The sequence below is a fragment of the Rana temporaria genome, chromosome 3 (genome assembly GCF_905171775.1).
Source record: "Rana temporaria chromosome 3, aRanTem1.1, whole genome shotgun sequence".
Classification (NCBI taxonomy): domain Eukaryota; kingdom Metazoa; phylum Chordata; class Amphibia; order Anura; family Ranidae; genus Rana; species Rana temporaria.
The window spans coordinates 138,730,432-138,751,011 of NC_053491.1; the positions used below are offsets into that span (position 1 = coordinate 138,730,432).

General features: G+C 41.4%; 1 protein-coding gene across 2 annotated transcripts in view; it reads right to left on the bottom strand.

The window, feature by feature from the left end:
* The window catches only part of RELN (reelin), a 538,933-nt gene that overhangs the window by 36,920 nt on the left and 481,433 nt on the right, over nt 1–20,580 (bottom strand). For both annotated transcript variants that reach the window (XM_040343494.1, XM_040343493.1), the window contains exons 47-52: nt 17,782–17,922; nt 15,836–16,013; nt 14,837–15,030; nt 12,357–12,613; nt 10,339–10,493; nt 9,574–9,788 (exon numbers count right to left, since the gene is read on the bottom strand). In XM_040343494.1, coding sequence (XP_040199428.1) covers nt 9,574–9,788; nt 10,339–10,493; nt 12,357–12,613; nt 14,837–15,030; nt 15,836–16,013; nt 17,782–17,922 — 1,140 coding nt within the window. The remainder of the gene's footprint in view (nt 1–9,573; nt 9,789–10,338; nt 10,494–12,356; nt 12,614–14,836; nt 15,031–15,835; nt 16,014–17,781; nt 17,923–20,580) is intronic.

Genomic DNA, 20,580 nt, shown 5'->3' on the forward strand with positions numbered 1-20,580 from the left:
AGCAAGTTTTTTTAATATGAACATGACAAATCACTTTAACCACTTAAGACCCGGACCATTATGCAGGTAAAGGACCTGGCCCCTTTTTGCATTTCGGCACTGCGTCGCTTTAACTGACAATTGCGTGGTCATGCAACGTGGCTCCCAAACAAAATTGGCGTCCTTTTTTTCCCCACAAATAGAGCTTTCTTTGGTGGTATTTGATCACCTCTGCGTTTTTTATTTTTTGTACTATAAACAAAAATAGAGCGACAATTTTGAAAAAAATGCTATATTTTTTACTTTTTGCTATAATAAATATCCCCCAAAAATATAAAAAAAAAAAAAATTTCCTCAGTTTAGGCCGATACGTATTTTTCTACTTATTTTTGGTAAAAAAATCGCAATAAGCGTTTATTGATTGGTTTGCGCAAAAGTTATAGCGTTTACAAAATAGGGGATAGTTTTATGGCATTTTTATTAATATTTTTTTTTACTAGTAATGGCAGACACATCGGACACATTTGTGGGACCATCGTCATTTTCATAACGAAAAGTGCTTTAAACATGCACTGATTACTGTGAAAATTACAATGGCAGTGAAGGGGTTAACCACTAGGGGGCGCTAAGGGGTTAAGTGTGCCCTAAGGGATTGATTCTTACTGTAGGGGGGCGTGGCTGGACGTGTGACGTCACTGATTGTTGTTCCCTATAACAGGGAACAGACGATCAGTGACACTACCACAGAGAAGAACGGGGAAGGTGGCGATGGCGATTGGGGCCGTGGGTCCCCCGGGCATTGACACGGAGCTTCGGACTCGGTCGCGAGCGTGTCGCCACCCGTGCGACCCACAGCTGAGCACTTAAAGGGCAACGTACCTGTACATGTCTGTGCCCAGCCGTGACATTCTGCCGACGTATATCGGCGTTAGGTGGTCCTTAAGTGGTTAAATTATACAGAAGTACACCAATGAACCAGTTTATACAAAAATATATTGTACAGGATGCCAAGGTTGGGTCCTGGACGGGTGCTATACAGCACCACTATTTGGGCTATGGTCCCTTTAAAGAGCTGTGAGAGTGTTCAGGGGGTCACCCAAAATTGGGTGAGAGATTCCCGGCATAAGAGTTAATCCAGAGCGGACTGGCTCGCAGTCCTCTCTGTCTTGATAGAGTCATTTGGGGCCCGGAATTTACGAGGCTCTAAAGTGCTATTCTGGTGGGAAAGAGCCTCCACCCTTGACCACTGGGAGTCAGCACACAGGGAGTTAACACTGCCAGAGAACAGCTCATAAAACAGGAAGTGGTGCTAGAGGTGTGTGGAGGAGTATGGGGTTTGCACCTGTGAAGATGAGCTGGGAGTCTGCTGGGAGCTGTTAAGAATACACTGAGGACTTTTGAAATTCGGGGGTAATGGTAATGGGGTACACTGTACCCCTACCATTTCACGAAGGAAGTGTAAATTCTTGTAAAAAAAAAAAACACACACACCGTAGAATAAAGTCCTTTATTAATAAAAAAAAAAAAATAAAAAAACTCCAGCGGTGATAATCCACTCGTTCCCGGCTTCCTGCTCCAACGATGTCCTGATCCAGCGACGAGTACGGGTGATCTCCAGCGATGAGCAGATCCAGCGACGGGTGATCTCCGCTTCAGCGATGAGAAGACCCATCCATCCGGAGGCCCAGGAAGAGGGAAGACTGGGCTTACCCAGTGACGTAGCAGAGGGTGCGTCAGAGGGTGCGGGGTCACGTGACGGGTGGCCCTGCCTCCCCTATATAAGTAATGTCACAGCTTCAGCGCGTCATTCGCTGGGCTGTGTCCAGCGGTGAGAGGAGGTCGGCGATGCTGCGCTCTGGATGGATGGATCTTCTCATCGCTGGAGATCACCTGCACCCGTCACTGGATCAGGACAACGTTGGAGCAGGAAGCCGGGAACGAGTGGATTATCACCGCTGGAGTTTTTTTTTTTTTTTTTTATTAATAAAGGACTTTATTCTATGGTGTTTTTTTTTTTTTTTTTACAAGAATTTACACTTCCTTCGTGAAATGGTAGGGGTACAGTGTACCCCATTACCATTTCACACAGGGGGGGGTCAGGATCTGGGGGTCCAATTGTTAAAGGGGTCTTCCAGATTCTGATAAGCCTCCCGCCCGCATACCCCCACAACCACCGGGCAAGGGTTGTGGGGATGAGACCCTTGTCCCCATCAACATGGGGACAAGGTGCTTTGGGGGGCACCCCAAAGCACCCTCCCAATGTTGAGGGCATGTGGCCTGGTGCGGTTCAGGAGAGGGGGGGGCCGCACTCTGTCCCCCCTCTTTTCTGCGTCCGGCCAGGACAACGTGCTCGGATAACGGGTCTGGTTATGGATATTTAGGGGGAACCGCACGTCATTTTTTTTTTTTAAATTGACGGCGGGGTTCCCCTTAATATCCATACCAGACCTGAAGGGTCTGGTTATGGATATTTAGGGGGAACCGCACGTCATTTTTTTTTAAATTGATGGCGGGGTTCCCCTTAATATCCATACCAGACCTAAAGGGTCTGGTTATTGAATTTGCGGGGACCTCCGCGCATTTTTTTTCTAAAAGTCCGTGTCCCATTGACTACAATGGGGTTCGGGTTCCCGAACCCGAATTTTTTTTTTAAAGTTCGGGTTCGGACCCGAACCCGAACATCCAGGTGTCCGCTCAACTCTAATAACAAGCAGTCTTTTGTTACTTTTAATGTTTTTTTTTTAATTAGAAGGCTTTTACAGTTTACAAGTTACAGAGAGTCACATATTGATGTTTCCTGACACATCATGGCAGCACACACTGGGTTGTGACTCCGCCCTCACAACCTGACAGGATTGGTTACCTATAAACTTGAAAGAGACACACCCCGCTTCATTCTCTTTTTTTATCCTCACCCAACAAGATTGGATGGATATCGCACCTCTAACATTCGCCCCCACCAGGTTAAGTCTCTCCTGGATGGAAGTCTCTCCTTTACAGTCTCTAAAGGAGCAATATGGAGAGAACCCCAATCTAGTGGTCCCAGGGGCTGTCACGTTTTCTGGCATTTACAAGCGTTAAAGAAGCTTAAATACTTTGCAGTGGATTCCTATATTTTCTTCACCAGCACAAGGTGTTCATTAACTCTTCTATCTTTTTTTCCTCTCCCTTTTCTTATGGCCATTCTGGGCCCTGTAGTCCCTCAGTCAGCCGGATCTGAGCCCATCATGGTGGCCGCGTCTCTTGCCATGTTATACGCATGTGCTGGAGGAAATGAGGTAGCCAGATAGTCTTCCTGCCCTTTTCCAAGATTGTGTGGGCACCGGAGGACTGCTTCTGCGCATGCTTGATGACGTCACCTCTGCCGCGGCGGCGGCAGATTTAAAAGGCTCAGTATTTCTATCAGTATAACGCTGGCTGGTTTGTGTACGTTGCTGCTGCACAGGACTCTGGCGTCTTGCTGCCATTCCTCTCAGGTATCTTTCTCCTTCCTGTTCCTTCCTGACATATACAGTTTTTTTTATATCTCATCTGATGGGGTATTTCTTCCATGCTACTCGATTGCAGGTGCTATTCCCTGTTCACTGCTCATGAAGGCCACTGCCCAAGCAGACCACCCTCAGCATATAAGGTAAGAGGTTGTCCTCCATTTATTGGTAAGTATTGAAGAGAGAAATAAAAGGGCATGACCACTAAACGCTGCGATTTCAGGGCAGCTCTACCAGGTCAAGATCAGCAAACTCCTGGCATTCTCATCTATGGCTCAGAAGAGAAACTGAAACCCACTATCGCTAGAGGCTCTTCAGATTTTGGAGTTTTTCCAAGCAGGCCTAGGTAAGGGTCTAAGCTCAAGTACCCTTAAGGTGCATATGTCGGCGATTATGCAAAAACAGGCTTCAGATGGGTGTTACATCCTCTCCTGACTCAGTTCATGAGGGCATGCTTAAAAATCAGGCCTTTCAAGAAGACCAACGTTTCCAGCGTGGGATCTATCTGTAGTTATGAATGTACTTTTCATCCGGCCAAATCTCATTGTGGGACTTACCACTAAAGTTAACCTTCCTCATCGCCATTACCTCAGCTAAAAGGGTTTCAGAAATGCAAGCATTGATCATAACAGAACCCTACATGGTATTTTACCCCAACAGAGTTTTGCTAAGACCTTCAGAACCTTTTATTCCGAAGGTGGTAACATAATTTTATCACAATCAGGACATCATACTCCCGACTTTTACCAACAATCAGTGTGAACCACATGCCTTAGTTTTAAAATCTGCTATTAGCAATTATCTGACAGCTTCAGCCTTCTTTAGGAAATCGGACAATGTATTGGTGATCCCTCATGGGAACAGAAAAGAATAGATGGCAGCACCTTGCATCTTGGCTAGTCAAGTCCATCAGGAAAGCCTACGCCATTCAACAACTTCCGGTACCCGAAGGCATTAAAGCACATTTAACTAGGGCAGTGGCACCTTTATGGGCAGCGTATTGCAGGGTTTCGCCGGAGACAATATGCAAGACAGCGGCCTGGTCATCCAGACATACATTCATGTCCCACTATAGGGTGGATTTGGCTCAATAATTAACGGTAGAATTTGGAAGATCTGTTATTCGAGCCAATTCTTCAGCAATATGTTAAATAAATACTACTTTTTTTGCACCCACCCGACTAGCGAGTTATTTCCCAATGTGTGCTGTCCTGATGCGTCAGGAAAATTGGATACTCACCTTTCCGTAGTTTTTCTTTTTCTGACGCATCTTCATGGCAGCACACAGAATCATGCCCTTTTTTTTAGGTATTAGATACAGAGAATAAAGCGAAGTGTCTCCCTTTCAAATTTATAGATAACCAATCTTGTCAGGTTGTGGGGGCGGAGTCACAACCCAGTGTGTACTGCAATGAAGATGCATCAAGAAAGGAAAATTACGGAAAGGTGAGTGTGACAGACTCACCCGGGACAGGGGCTTTTGGAGGGGACTGAATGCTAGCCTCTTACCTTGCGATTATGGGCCCTGGCATTTGGGGGAACGGTGCTCTTTGTAAGCTGTATGCCTGGGAACCCTGTATATGCCATATTAGAGTGACTGAGTCATACTGTTGTGACATACAGTGTAAGGAGATGCTCATGCCATCACCTCCAGCCATCTGTCTGTTCTCTGTGCTAATTGACCCTGCTATGGTGTGAAGATGTCCTGTGTTTACACTTATGATAATGTGTATTGTATAGCAGGTGAGCGAGGAGACGTGACGTCTATGAGTCACCTTGGCTGTCTAAATGATTTAGTTAATTGGCTCATGTTAATTTATGTTCTGGTTACCTCCTCTTTAACTGTATATAAGACTAGCATTTTGGTTCTAATAAACACTCCATGTTTAGCACACAAACAAGTCTCGTCTCGTTGTGTGTTGAGAGCAGCTGGAATATCCAATATCTACATCCAGACTGATAGGAAGTGGTATATGACGGAAACACTCAATCGGAGTGTGGGACGTTCCGTTACAGTGAGTATACAAATTTAAATTTTTTCAACCATTGGTAAGTTAACAATGAGATAAGAATATTTGTAGAATACTCTGCACATTTTTATCTTTAGTAATTTTCAGTAACATAACAAGATAGATAAAGAGGATGCATGATCTTCAATGTAATACAAATAAAAAATGCGCAAATGAGAAGAACTAGCAGATAAGTGCCAGTACTGAATATACAAAGAGTAAAGTCTTCAGACCCCAATAGTAATTGAATAATAGGGGTATAAAAAGTAAAGTCCCAAATGTGTAGAGTGGATCACATCGGAACCCACAGACAGGATAAAACAGCATCACCGTGAATATGACTTCTGTGAGGAAACCACCACCTTATGGAAAGCCACTTACCGGAACAACCAGATTCATAGGCATATAGATATAAACTCCATCCACGGACTGAGACACCAGATTATCAGGGAATCCAATAGGCAGATATCCAATGGTAAGCTCAATTGCTCATAGATAACAGGTCCTCGGTACATGGGTATAGTGGGTACATGGGTATAGTGTGATTCCGTAAAAGCAAAGAAGAAACGTCTGTTGATGATGAAACGCGTCTGGGACAGCGTACACTGACGTCACCGCGCTCAACAGAAGGAGGAAGGGCTCCTATAGTGCCGGCCGGCATCTGTTTTATATGCTTTAAACGCTTCATGTTTGTAAGTACGTTTGTTCTTTGCTTTTATTAATTTTTTTACGGAATCACACTATGGTTCGTTTTTTTCTATACCCATGTACGGAGGACCTTTTATCTTTGAGCAAGTGAGCTTACCATTGGATATCTGCCTATTGGATTCCCTGTTAATCCGGTGTCTCAGTCTGTGGATGGAGTTTATATCTATATGCCTATGAATCTGGTTGTTCCGGTAAGCGGCTTTCCATAAGGTGGTGGTTTCCTCACAGAAGTTATATTCACGGTGGTGCTGTTTTATCCTGTCTGTGGGTTCCGATGTGATCCACTCTACACATTTGGGACTTTACTTTTTATACCCCTATTATTCAATTACTATTGGGGTTTGACTTTACTCTTTGTATATTCAGTACTGGCACTTGGCTGCTAGTTCTTCTCTTTGGCGCAGTTTTTATTTGTATTATGTTATTTGTGTTTATCTCTTTTAATTGCCTCTGATCTTTATTGATGTTAATTTTTTATTTGTTTAGCGCAGTTTTTTTTCCTTTGTATTACATGATCTGCAATGCACTCACTGCCACTAAAGTAAAAGTTGAGAATGAAATAGAAGAAGAGGGAAGGAAAGGGGCAAGGAAAGGTAAGCCAGGAAGAATTGACTACCCAAAGACACTCAAAAATGGAGAAAAAATCGGCACTGGAATTTCTGATATGTTCCTCATGATTCCCATGTTTAAGAAGTATAGCTGTCAGTTGGACATAAAGCATGGGCATACTGGTTCCATGGGGACCACACTCTAAGAAATTTCTTGTGGGTTTCAAGGCGTATACAGTGGATATAAAAAGTCTACACACCCCTGTTAAAATGTCAGGATTTTGTAATGTAAAAAAATGAGGGGCTCATACATGCAGATTTTGATTTGGAGGCAGTGGCGGTGCGTCAATAGTGGGCACAGGAGCGCTGCCCCCTCTCTCCTGCACTGTCACTCAAGTCTACAATACATAGATTCATGCATTGCATGAATCTATGTATTGGCGCCGCTGCCGCCCACTATTCTGATGGCCAGCCCCCTGGTGAGCGCCGGCCATCTGAATAACAGCAGTTGGTTGGCTTTGAAAGTGTCTATCAGAGTGTCTATCTGACCCGAGAAAGGTAGGTGAAGGGTGGGAGTGGGGGCAATCTGGTGGTTTTTGAGGGGGCAAACTGGCGGCAATTGATGGGCACAGTGGTGACAATTGATGGCATGGCACAGTGGCGACAATTGATGGCATGGCACAGTAGCGACAATTGATGGCATGGCACAGTGGCGACAATTGATGGCACAGTGGCTACGTTTGATGGCATGGCACAGTGGCGACAATTGATAAGCACAGTGGCTGCGTTTGATGGCATGGTACAGTGGCGACAATTGATGGGCACAGTGACGACAATTGATGGCACAGTGGCTGCGTTTGATGGCATGGCACAGTGGCTGCGTTTGATGGCATGGCACAGTGGCTGCGTTTGATGGCATAGTGGCGACAATTGATGGCATGGCACAGTGGCGACAATTGATGTCATGGCACAGTGGCGACAATTGATGGCATGGCACAGTGGCGACAATTGATAGCACAGTGGTGACATTTGATTGGCACAGTGGCTGCATTTGATGGGCACAGTGGCGGCAATTGATGGGCACAGTGAGGCTGCAATTGTTTGTTTTTTTTCGTTTGTTTGCGTCCCCCCAATAAATTTGAGCACCAGCCGCCACTGTTTGGATGGGAGCCAGTGCTGGGATGGTTCTGGGTTACCCACAAACAGGTTTCTTAGCCAAGATAGATATTAGAGGATATGAGTTAACTTTAATTATTTAAGGAAATTGGGAACATCTAGTCCTCTCTGGCATTTATTTATCTGCATTGTGTATTTATTGATGATGGGTTTCTTATAGGACCAGATAAATGTCATATGGTATAGATGGTATGGTATAATATGGGTTTAAAGGTTGGGATGTGAATGGGAAGGGTGCAAAATAGATAGAGGAGTTTTGGCAGATTAGCATTTTGATAGTATTACTTTTCCTTATCAAGGATAGTGTATATTTTGACCAAACGGGTATTACGTTTTGAAGGTTTCAGAAAGTTGGAATGTAATGTGCTGAGTACACTGGGGTATACCTGTATAAGGTTTGAACACTGGGTCAGATTTATCCCCAGATATTCGATAGGGGAGATTGACCATTTACAGTTAAAGCTCTGTTTGAGTATAGTGAATAGCCTTTCAGGAAAAGATATATTGAGAACAGACCTTTTTTTTTTTTTTAAGTCCATTTTAGAAAATTTGCTAATAGAGAATAGGTTTGGAAGTATAACCATCGGTTAAGTTATAGTCAAAAGTAAATCATTAGTGAAGAGGGCGAGATGATGGATGGCAGGGTCAGCTCTGATGAGAAGGGCCAATAGCTCCAAAGCCAAACTAAATAGGAATGAGGGATAGAGGGCAGTCCTTCTGGGTTCCCCTTGCAATGGATGGCGTGATGGTTAAGATATCTTATTTTTGCAGTGGCTTGATTGAACAATGCTTTTATCCAGGAGTGTGACTGAAACAAGCAGTATTTTCAAGAAATTTATATTTTAAGATTGAGCAATCACTTTAGCAGTTTAGGGACACTCTGCTGTTTTAAAGTGTTTTTTTATGTTTGTCTGTGCTGCATGCCCTAATCTCATAGTGTTCAGAATGGACAATTTTTATTTATTTTGTTGCTTGTAAATACCTTTATTTTGTAATCCTTCATTACTTCCTCCTCCTTTTTAGCCTAGGCTATTAAGTCACAAGGCTATTCGCAAGGGTTTCTGGGATAGGCATCATGTATCCCAGTAGTCCTTGCAAATAGCCTATTTGCATAGAGAAGGGGCGGCAACTTCCTCTGACACTCCCGTTGCTATGGAAACCTGACTGAAACCTTTTACATCACTTGTGCAGCACTGAGCATGTGCGAGATCTGCAAGCCTGAAATCCAGGAAGTCATACAGTCTGGCTTCATGATGCCCACACTTAAGATGGCCACAGTCTATTTCTAGATTATAAACTAACTAAATGCTCTAACAACCTAACAAAACGGACCTTACTTTACAGACTAACTTTCCTAGACTACATTAAGCTTGTGTATTACAGGGGTATTTATATTTAAAAAGTGAAATTGTGGGTGGAACTCCCCTTTAAATATGCAAAACAATTGATCTATGTAAACAAAGTGGTACATGAATGTCAGTTTAAGATTGGGTCTCAGTAATTCAAATGCGTCAAACACAACCTGTCTGTTACCTTTTAGTACTTCAACCGTAATTTTTTCAATGTAGAATAAAAAATGAAAGAAGTTTTACTGAATGTTGTGTAAAGCATACTGTTCCTATTTCACTGTGCTACATTAGATGCAATGTATTTATATATACTTACTTTCCAATCAGATTGTCAGGAAGAGGGTAGATTACTCGCTTCCATCCCTTAGTGGCAAAGAATACAGATGGCTGTGAAACACCCCCAGAACATTTAGGATCAGCAGGTAGACACTGTGGAACCACATAACTCCAGCTCACACCAAAGTCAGTGGAGTACTGCACATGAACGTTGTTTTGCACATTCTTCTCAGAGGTCTTACACCCAACTGCTATCTATAACATGAAAGTCAAAAAGAAACAATAAATAATAACATAAAAGACAAATTTCAGGAACTCATAGCTACTGATCAGAATTATTTTTTTAGTAGCCCAAGCAGCCAAAGATAAATACAATTTTGCTCCCTGTACCGTTTGCTTGAATAGGCTCTTTATATTAAACCAATATGTCAAATGGAGATTAAACTTAATAAATAAGATATGTTAGCTAAAATGGTGAGATGAATGGGATTCTGTTAAACTGTATCTCTGGGTAAAAATATACATTCAGTAGATCTCTGCAATAAATGCACATCTTCCCATATTTTGTCACTAAACACTTTAAGCATAAAAACATACCTGCTGATCCTGCCAGAAATACAAGAGCTCCTAATTTCTGTAGTGAGCTGACAGTTCTGCTTCTACTGGACAGAAATCTCAAACAGTGCTGTCAGCCCTGCATGAATTCTCCTCTGCTGATCTACAGAACACCTTCCTCTTATGTTATAGAAATGAAGGTAGGAGGAAGAGTATAATACATATGTAATAAATATGTCTGCATATTTACCTTAAACTGCATGATCCAGTTTTCTGCTGGATTCAAGTCATGGGTCACTGTATATACTTCTCTTCCATCATGGCTTCCGCAGATCATAACACCATCAGGTGATTCACAGAACCTCTCAATGCTGCAGTCATCATGGAAAAGCCAATGCTCATTCACTTCAAAACAGATACCATCATATGAAAACGTGGTCAAGATTTATTGGTTAAGTATATATATATATATTGTTAATGTAAATGTTCATACATCAGTAAATTAACCTGAACTCAGCCCAAAAAGTGTCCATGAAAACAATAGTACTGAAGTGCAATTTGAGAGTACCAATGGAGGTTTGTCTTAGTGCCTGGAACAACAGGGCTTAAGGAGTGGGGTTTAGTAGAGCTTAATCTTGACCTGGAGGGAAGTTGAGATCATGTTTATAGCCTGCTTTTAACACCCAAGGGTCTTCACAGGGACACAATTATCAGTCAAGGTACCTACACTTTAGCTCTGTAGTTACCTTAGGCACATTTTAGGCCAGGTCAGGTTTACCTTAAAGTGATGTTACCTCCAAAATTAAGATTCTATATATGTGTTTTCATACAGGTCCAGCCTGTTTTTTTTCTAGTGCTGGCAATAGCTATTAATTCTGCCATTTCCCCTTGTTTCCTGTTTTAGAAGTTACAGGACGTTGTGCCTCCCATGGTTAGTTTTGCAGCCTCTCCCCATGACAACGGCTCCAATCAGAAAAACTAGTATAGACACGAATATGAACAGCATTGTCCACTGAGACTGAGTTTGCATACACTTTAAAGCTATTTGATGAAAGGCCAACTATAGGTAACCTTTTTCTTTTTTTAATTTCAAAAGAGTTAGAAATTACATCAGGTTTTTATTGTGGTGTATAACCACTGCCAAACAAAACAAGAGGGGAATAGGTGTCAATGAGATAGGAAAACACAGGGAGTACTTAAAACATGACAGAGGTTCTAACTCAGGTTGTTCCGTTACCGATACTAGTATCGGTATCGGAACCGATACAGAGCATTTGTGCAAGTACTTGTACTCGCACAAATGCTCCCAATGCCAGATCCGATACCTGGAACCGGAAGTCGGCGGACGGAGAGGGCGGTCTGGCAGCAGTGGATCATGGGGGTAAGCTGGCCAGGGCAGGGGTGCAGGGCGCCGCCGCATATTCCTTCCAAAATGTGACCGGAACCGTCACATTTGGTACAGGAAGTGACGTTCCGTGTCTACAGGTAAACATCACGACGGTCATCTTGATACACCCTGCACTTGGCTGCAGTAAGCCAGCAGCGGACATCTTGTTACACACAGCCCATATAGTTCGGGCTGGGTGTAACAAGATGTCTGCTGCTGGCTTACTGCAGCCAAGTGCAGGGTGTACAAAAATGGGTGTCGCAGCATACTTACTGGAAGTTGAATGACATGAATGATGAGAGGAAAAGAAGGATTTTGCAATGCTATATGCCAAATAGCATTGCAAAATCCTTCTTCTCTTCTCATAATTCATGTAATTTATTATGCAATTGCCAATCAGTGCCGCATAAGTGCCCATAAGTGACATCAGTTCCATCTATCAGTCCCGCCTTTCAGTGCCCATAAGTGCCACCTATCAATGCCATCCATTAGTGCCCGTAAGTGCCATTCATCTGTCAGTGCCACCTATTAGTGCCCATTAAATTGTCACATGACATTAAAGAAAAGTATCAGTAATCGATATCAGCGAGTACGTGAAAAAAAGTATCGGTACTTGTACTCGGTCTTAAAAAAGTGGTATCGGGACAACCATAGTTCTAACCCTTCCCAACGAAAAAAAAAGTACTTTGGCAGCAATTGAGCTTGAGGTACTACAACTGATTACCAAGAAATAATTGTACCAGGTACATTTTAATGATTAGAGATCACAGTAAATGCCATCCACTGTGATTTGGAAAACACAGAAGGTTATTATGGAAAACAGAATTAATACAGACCTTCAAGCTGTTAAGACAGAGTGATATTTATTTCAGATATGTTACCTGCAGTTTTGTCTTCAGAGAAGAAATCAAATTCTATTCTTCCAGTAGGGCCTGCATCAGCTGGAGTGCGTTCATGGTGTGGCAGTGGAGCGCTGCTGAATGTATCCAGCATCACTGTACTTTGATCCACAGAACCTGCTATCAACACGTTATCAATGGCCCAGTCATTCTGATCCAATCCATCATGCTTGGGCTGCCACCAGCGGAAACGGGTGCCAACAGTTTTAGCACCGAGTGGCAAGAGGATGTTTACAAAGCTGTAAGTAAAAAGCAAACACAGTTAGTATTGCTATGGATAAGTCAATTTACTAAGGGAACAGAATTTTTGGGGGAATTTACAAACATGGAATTTGCCTTGTACATAACTGGATGAATAAAGTAAACATAGCTTCAGAGGGGTAAGCGTATTCTCTACTCCTTTAATACAAGCAATAGACGTAGATACATATTTAAAAATATATGGTTTATACACATGAGTTTCTGAATAGTCATCAGTTTCTGAATTTGCAATGTAGCGGTACAGCAGTCACAAATTGTCTTAGTGCTGAGGTCCTAGGGTCTGTTCCTACTTGGTACACTACATGCATAGGGTTTGTATGCATTTGCCATGTTTGTGTGAGGTTCCTCCCGGTGTTCCTGTTTCCCAATTTTTGCGTGTGAATGTATGTTTGGCACATAAGAATGATTTCACCTGCAAACAATGGCTGATCTAAATGGCTATTATACTCTAAAAATATCTTTGTATTATTTTATCTGTGTAATTAAATAAAACAAATGCATTTTCTTATACGCACATTAGACAAAATAATATATCACAAATGTAAACAATTCTGGCTGTTCCAAAAGGCACTGCAAAATACTATGTTTAGTCACCCAAGTCCAGCCATGTACAATAGTGCAAGTATATCATTTTTCTTTACTTTTCATTTCTGTGACCAGTGTGTGGAATATAAAACAGTTGAATATATGCAGACAAAACAATATTTCATCAACAGGGTCAACGGTAACATACTACATTCATAAACAGAAGTGACTATTGGTTGATAAATGAACTTGTGCCTGAAATTACATTCCATGAGTAGGTTGATGCCAGGGGCATTACTGTGAGCCTGACAAATCACCACATTCGCTATCTCATTTCTCATTTATAATAATGTACTGATGTGGCAGATAGAGGCTGATCACGTACAAGTTAATGGAAAATCACTTGTACCTTGGGGGTTAGTTACATATGTTTTTTAATCAATGCTTCAGTGTTTTTACTGTAAGTAAATGCCTGCAAGTTTCTCTGCAGCTGCCCAATGCAGGCCCCAGCTGATGGGCATCTACACATTCACACCAGGCTGGATGTTAAAGTGTATAGGGACTAACAAGTTTAAAAGCAGAAGTTTATTAAACTGCATGATCCAGTTTACTGAGGAGAACATGAGGCTACCACCACTGCAATTATTTTAGGCTGTCTCTGGTTTTGATACATTGCAGGTTGGTGTAAAATAGGAATTTAGGCTGTTTGCTTAGTGAATGAGGGGAAGCTCTGCTACTTTCCATCATTTATTCATGTGCAAGCAAAATAACTGTTTTATGTTTAAATTTCTTTGCACGTGAGTATTCTTAGCAAAAAAAAATTTCACCATATTCACTAGGCTAAAGGAAATTTCCATTGCTTAGTGAAAATTCCTTTGCAAAGATAACAGTCTATTTGCCTTTATTAAATCAACCCCTTTGAGTCATTGACCTGGAATAAATATGCAGCAAGATGGATTGGAGTGAAGTCGGAACTTCCAGTCTGCATAACTCAGAGTGAAACCAATGGTTGTGCAAATAACCAGCCTTTTCACAAAGAGCTCAGCAATGGCAGCCTACATAATTCTCTCAGTACAAGTCTCCATTAGAGCAGATGTAAGACATTTGTATGAATAAAACATAAAAGACAAATACTGAATAACTTAGGATGGGTGATGGTCATGTATGTAATTTTTGTTGTTGAATGACGGTAAAGTTATAAACTTACCATATATGGAACTCTGTAGTCTAGAAAAAAAAAAGTCTAAAAAATAGCTACATCATGTTTATGGTGTATGTTAGTAAAAGTGATTTTATTAAACTTCATAGGAACAGGTACTTTGTCTTGAAGGCAGGATAACAATTTATTTTCATTATATACAACAAGCATTTTCCTTCAAGGCCCTCATATCTTTAACTGTTACCTAGTGATAATAACTAAAGCACAATTGGACTTGCTAATTATTGCTGAATCTGTTTCAATGTACATCCAAGGGTTTTCTTCAGTTTATAGGATAGACACAAATTCCCTGGCATTTAAACCCAGTCAAATCACTAAAATATAACTACTAAATGTCATGCATAAAGCTTGTGACTGTTATTAAACATTCACTCTACTTACAGTACTGTATCGTAGTCACAATTTTAAAGACCTTTGTTACACTTATGGAAAAAACATTTTCTATGGAAATACTCACCCTGGTTTACTGTACTGGTCATAGAAGATTTCCATGAGCAGGTTCCAAGTGATGCCTCCATTCACTGAGTACTCTAGCAGCACACCTTGATTACGACTATGAGGTGTTATCAGACAACCATACATGAAATAAAACTGAATAAATTCAGCACTGGTCAGATTCAAATCCACAGAGACCAAAAGGCGACTACAGCCCTGTTGATATAAAAGAAAAACTTAACCCATTTAGGCAGTAAAAAAAGTCACAAAGCATGCAGAAACATTGAGGCAGCCATAGCCTATTCTTAAAAAAAAAAACAATTTGACTAGTTGTCATACTGACCCTATGAATTCAGTACTTCTGACCCAGAACAATACGCAGATGAGGACTTCTTAGCCAGTGGATCTTTAAAACAACACCAACTGCGTTGATGGGAGACTTGTGATTTTCTGAAAATCACATCATCTACGGCCTACCTAAGGCCCCATACACACGATAGAATCCATCCGCTGAAAAATCCCAGCGAATGGGTTTCAGCGGATAGATCCTATGGTGTGTACACTCCAGCGGATCTGTTTCCGCGGATATTTATCCCCTGGGATGGATTCCAGCAGATAAATATTTGCTGACATGCTAAACAAATCTATCCGCTGGAATCCATCCCAACGGATGGATCCGCTGGTCTGTATAGACTCACCGGATCCATCCGTCCGAAGGGACCCCCCGCATGCGTCCATGCGTGGAATTCCTTATATGACAGCGGCGCGCACGTCGCCGCGTCATAATCGCGGCGACGGCGCGACACGTCATCGCCAGAGGATTTCGGCGCGGATTTCAATGCGATGGTGAGTACTCTCCATCGCATGGAAATCCGCACAAATCCTCGAGAGGATTTACCTGCGGAAACGGTCCGCTGGACCGTATTCGCGGATAAATCCTCTCGTGTGTATGGGGCCTAACACACAAAAGCACTCTATATCCAGATAAGTATACAATAAAGATAAAAAGATTTATACTGACCCCGCTAAAGTGGAGAGCCATTCCTGATGCCACAGCACCACAGACACTGCTCAGCTTCCCACCATTTACAGTCAACCAGTTTTGGCTTGCTGGAGCCCGGTTAAAAGTGTCCTTCAGTTGCGTTGGGAGAGATACCTCTGGCTCATCACAATAAATTCCTCCCCAGTAGTCATCACATCTAAAAACATGCCATACAATTAGAGATTACATGTACTAGTAACATCAGTTAGTCATTTATTCAACAGGGAAAATCTAATTCATACACACATACTGTAAATAAAACAATGCTTTGCACATACATTTGAAAGGGGTCTGCTTTGATTGGGTAGTGTACATATTGAGTTTATACAAACTGAGTTTGACTTTCACCTCCCACTATCCGATTATCAACTCTAACTCTCATCTTCACCTCTCAATCTGACGTGACGTCATCCCGTACAGTAGTGTCCGCTCGCAGCCTGATTGTGCTGCTGGAGGCAGCACAGCTTGAAGATATAAGCCTTTTATTACCTAGTGTCAGGAGAGGCACTTGATCCATGTAAGTGCAATTTAATGCTTTTAATATTCTTATAAATAAATGGTTTTACGCTAAGGAGCCCTTCTTTGCTTTCCACCAGACTCCTTTTGAGCATTAAAGGGAACTAAGAATACCATAAGAGATCTTTTGTTTTGGAAGAGAGCTGGACCTGTGTAGAATTGTATTTTGAGTGAAATTAGACCGATATCGTCATTGCCTCTGATAAGTTATTAGAGTGGAAGATGGAGGATTCACAGAGGTGTGTGCACTTTGAATTAAGCTGAATTTCTGCAAGTGAATATTTTTCACTTTATTGAAGCACTGGACACATTTTAATGCACTGGACACTTTAATACATTTTATTTATGATCTTTGAAATTTGGCGTTTTATACTGTAGGTCTGTAATTTTTAGGAATAACTCACTTAAATCTGACCAAACAAGAGTCTTGTAGGCATCCCGGGTATGATTTTTTTTTAAAAACAAAATTATAAATTATAATATAATAAATAATTATAAATAATTATAACAAATAATAATATAATTATAATAAAAATTATTCAATAATGTAATCAACTCAAAATCACTGAAATTTGCTCAGTTGCAGAATTGCCGCTGTCATTACTTTTATTTTTTTCTGACGAATTTCCCCACAAATCGCTATCGCACAATTCTGCAAGTGATTATAATTTATTATCGCTGTTTTCTAGCTGCTCTAAAACAATTTTTGACATAAAGGGACACTTTTGGACAATCTACAGTTTTCAGGCAGAAAGAATAGTTTTTATTATACAAAAGAACATGTAGGACACTGGGCAGACCACTAGGGACAAGGGGTGTGTGTATTTTTTACATACAGTACTGTAATCTATAAGATTACAGTATACTGTATGTATTGTGTTTGTTTACTTTTTATAATTTGGCGCCGTTCTCCGCCGCCCGTGCGTCGCAACGTCGCAGGTAACGGAGATCGGCGGGACACGGGGACACTGTGAATCGAGCGAGGTCCCGCTCGCTCACACAGCGGGGATGCATCGCAGGATCCAGGTACAAGGTGAGTAACTTGTCTGTGGATGCTGCGAAGGTAAGCCGCGCCGCTGCACACTCTGCACAGCTACCCCGAGCGTGACTCGGGGATACCGATCTTAGCATCGAAAATCCACCCCGAGCGTGACTCGGGGATACCGCCAGGCAGGTTAAGCTGTGACAAAAAACAAACAAACTGGAAGCTGATTGGTTTCTATGCAGTGCTGCACCAGATTTTGCACTCTCCAGTTTTAGCAAATAAACCCCAATGTGACAGTTAGCCCTAGTTTAGCTGTGTGATCGTTAAAAATTGATTAAAATATAGTTCTAGTATGCCCAGAGCCACAGGAAAACAGTCTAAAGTTGAGTAGGATGCAATAAAAAAAACATGACATCATACTTACACACAATTTCCTTGTACACATCGACCATGGCCACTGCACATGTCAACACACCCATCTCCAATATAGACGTTATCAATAGCCCAGGTTTGCTGCTTGTCAAAAGGCGATGGCTGGTTCCACCGGAATCGTGTCCCTTGAGATCTTCCAAAATGAAAAACAAACATCAAATGCAGGTATTAGCATAACATGATATTGTAGTTAGATGCACAATTACCCTTAATAACCTCCTACTCTCTTGGTTGCGCCTGCTATACTGTGCTGGGATACATGATTTTAGTCACAATAATGTAAATTGATTGGGAATTATGGAAATTAATTACTCTACAGAACTATGCATTATTATAAATATGATGAAACATTATGGATGTTTATTTAGGTCTATACTTAAACTTACATTTTGTATCCTTTTTTGGTATTTAGTGTGATCTATGCAGTATATCTGTAGAAAAAAACTGTCAAATGCTGGACCTAATATATGTATGAATAGGGACCTTAGATTGTAAGCTCCTTAAGGGCAGGGACTGATGTAAATGTACAATATACATATATACAATATACATATAGATACATAAATTGGCAGTACAATATAAGTACCTGTATTAAATAAATACAGTATTAAAAGTCCTCACTAGTTATTCACAAAATGTAACATTAAATGCAAGATATGGCCACAAGGTGGCGACATCTGCACTGGATAAATGAACCCAGTACAAAATCAGAAAATATATTCCTAAGTGTATTTGCATAATGGAAGTCTTTTTGCCTACTGTTCATTGAAAGTGGAAATGATTGCTACAAAAAAAAAAAAAAAAAAGAGAACGGTAGAAAGCAAAAAAAACACACAAAAACAGAAAAATCTGTTAATTCTTGTTACAGGTTGACACACAACCCAAGCTGTATTTGTGGACCTTGCAGCGTGCTCTTCCATAGCAATCCATATTTAAGTTACAAAAAGCACCTTTTAGAAGATTCACACATAAATGCAGGTCTGCTGTTTTTCCACCCTGTCACATTCTGTTGAATGTAACAAGCCTGTGATGATCACCTCAGAGATTTGGCACAGTGTGTTCCTTCATCCACATGCTTGATTCTACCTGTCATCAGCAACCTTGGAATTGTTTCTGCTCTTCCAATAGCTACACTGTTTTTTCTCACTGCAGCTATCCAGCTATTAAGGGAGCCTTTGGTGATATTACTGCAAACTGTATGGTAAAGAGACTTCAGCTATCTGTGGAGTGGAAGGAGGTCCCCCAAATATTTCCATTTGTAAAAAGTTCTCTTAAAATGGAACTGTAATTTAAAGGAAAAACATTTGTGAACAAGCAGTTTTGCTATGTCACTTCTGCATTAAAGTGGTTCTAAAGGCAGAAAGTTTTATTTTTACCTAACGCAGTCAATGCATTAAGGTTAAAAACTTTTTGCATGTAGCTCCCGCCAGCCCCCCTTATACTTGGGAAAGAAACCAAGAAAGTAACTCTCGTGCGCTTAGGTGTTATGCTTGTGGAAAGAAAGTGTGGCTCTGAAGAAGAGGGTTCTTCCTTCAAACGCGTCAGCCAAGCCATCACGGATGCCATCTGGTTTCCTTGCATCGTTGGAGCATTCCACCAGTCCTGGAGGCAACTTGTTTTCATTATGCTTTGACATGCGCGTATACATCATGCGTTTGTGAGTATTACGTGTGTCACTTTTTATCTTTTAACCACTTAAGGACTTTGGCTGTTTTTCAGATTTGGCGTTTACAAGATTAAAACAGTTTTTTTGCTAGAAAATTACTTAAAACCCCCAAACATTATATATATTTCTTTTTCTAACACCCTAGAGAATAAAATGGAGGTCATTGCAATACTTTTTGTCACACCGTATTGGCGCAGCGGTCTTACAAGCGCACTTTTTTTGGAAGAAATTCACTTTTTTTAATTAAAAAATAAGACAACAGTAAAGTTAGCCCAATTTTTTTATATATTGTGAAAGATAATGTTACGCCAAGTAAAATGATACCCAACATGTCATGCTTCAAAATTGCGCCAGCTCATGGAATGACGTCAAACTTTTACCCTTAAAAATCTCCATAGGCGAAGTTTAAAAAATTCTATAGGTTGCATCTTTTGAGCTACAGAGGAGGTCTAGGGCTAGAATTATTGCTCTCGCTCTAACGATCGCGGCGATACCACACATGTGTGGTTTGAACACCGTTTTTTTATATGCGGGCGCTACTCACTTATGCGTTCGCTTCTGCGCGCGAGCTCGTCGGGACGGGGCGCTTTAAAAAATGTTTTGTTTGTTTTCTTATTTATTTTATTAATTTTTACACTGAAAAAAAAAATGGATCACTTTTATTCCACAGCAAGCAGGAGAGAGGACCTGATCGCCGCTGCCGACGGCTCCGGTAAGTGACGGAGGGTGCGGGACAGCGGTGGGAGGGGGGGCCCTCTCCCGGCGCCGATAATGGGACCGCTCAAAGAAAAGATGGATATCTTGGTTGTGGCAGTAGCTGCTGCCGTTTCCGAGATATCCATCTTTAAAACAGGACGTATATATATACATGAGCGGGTCCTTAAGTGGTTAATAAATGTTTATAATGGAATTGCACTAGGTAGGTGCGCCCTTCTCTGGTTTTCTCTTCCTCCTCAATGACTCATGCCCAGCAGTGGGAACTATTGGCTTCCGCTGCTGTCAATCCCTGCCAGTGAGAAAGGAGCAGCAAGTGGGGCCAAACCCCACTCTATGTCTTACGGGGGCACAGACAGCAATAAATATCTGACAAGAGCTCTAATTCCTCTCCACTCTATCCAGAAAAAG